This window comes from Sinocyclocheilus anshuiensis, unplaced genomic scaffold, assembly GCF_001515605.1.
Source record: "Sinocyclocheilus anshuiensis isolate Anshui unplaced genomic scaffold, SAMN03320099.WGS_v1.1 scaffold582, whole genome shotgun sequence".
Taxonomy (NCBI): domain Eukaryota; kingdom Metazoa; phylum Chordata; class Actinopteri; order Cypriniformes; family Cyprinidae; genus Sinocyclocheilus; species Sinocyclocheilus anshuiensis.
The window spans coordinates 320,963-322,035 of record NW_015547659.1 but is presented as its reverse complement, the minus strand read 5'-3'; the positions used below and the strand labels follow the sequence as shown (position 1 = coordinate 322,035).

The 1,073-nt window shown below is 31.8% G+C and overlaps 1 protein-coding gene across 1 annotated transcript in view; it reads right to left on the bottom strand.

Annotated features, from left to right (window-relative positions):
• Window positions 1-426: 426 nt before the first annotated feature.
• LOC107702221 (sushi domain-containing protein 2-like) overlaps window positions 427-1,073 on the bottom strand; it is a 35,276-nt gene continuing 34,629 nt past the window's right edge. Inside the window, exon 16 of the mRNA XM_016504468.1 lies at window positions 427-883. Within this exon, the coding sequence (XP_016359954.1) occupies window positions 823-883 (61 nt within the window). The 3' untranslated portion in view covers window positions 427-822. The remainder of the gene's footprint in view (window positions 884-1,073) is intronic.

Genomic DNA, 1,073 nt, shown 5'->3' with positions numbered 1-1,073 from the left:
ACACACACACACACACACACACACACACACACACAGATATATATCAAAATACACAAGAATGGGCATTTAGAAGTTTAAAGAAATTATATTTTGAAAAAATTATTGCAAAATTGTATTTCCTTAAGCACACTGTAAAAAAATGTCCACCTCTTTCAAATTGAGTTCAGTTGCTACCTTAAATTTTTTAAGTGTAATCAGATTGGCTGTGCAAGTCAGTTCAACTTAAATTATATTAAACTGACTTTTAAAAAATCGAGTTTAATCTTGTGTAATTAAAAAAAAAATGAAGTTAAAATTGGTTAAATTAATTTGATGAGTTAAAGTAAAGGGGAAAAAAACATGCTGACTTGATTTACTGATTATATCATTTTTTACAGTGCAGTGCTACCACATATATTAAGCATATATTTTAAATACATTTTGGCTAGACAATTTTTTTTTTCTTTTTCTTTTTTTAACTTAATACAGTGCATTGTATTAACTATTTCCTGTGATATTTTAGTATTTTAGAAGGTGGCATCATTTTGTTTCATACCTTTTCAGAAGCACTTCTCCAGCAGGCATCACCAGCAGTGTAAGTTACCATTACAGACCAGGTGGATAATTCTAGAGGCAGCCATTAAGCTAATCTCATAATCAGATTTTTTACAATATTAGCAGACACATCAGTCAAGAAACACACTAAACTACCATCCACGGACAAAAATTAATGTTAAAACAAAGAAGGTTAAATTAGAAACAAGATTTAAATATAGTCTAATACTGTTAATAAAATCTTTTTACAAATGTATAAGAATGTGCACTTGACGCCTCTGATGAACATCACAGATGTGATCCATGCTGCTGATAAGTCACCTTGTCGTCCTGCTGTTTCATCGCCTCTCTGAGAAAAAAAAATGAATGAAATGAAACCGTTATAAATGTATAATCATCAAACATCAGAATGGCTATATTATACATCAGAAACTCATAAGGAAACTTTCAAGCGTTGAAATTGCATGTTTGTGCACACACACACACACACACACACACACACACACACACACACACACACACACACAGAGGTCTCCCCC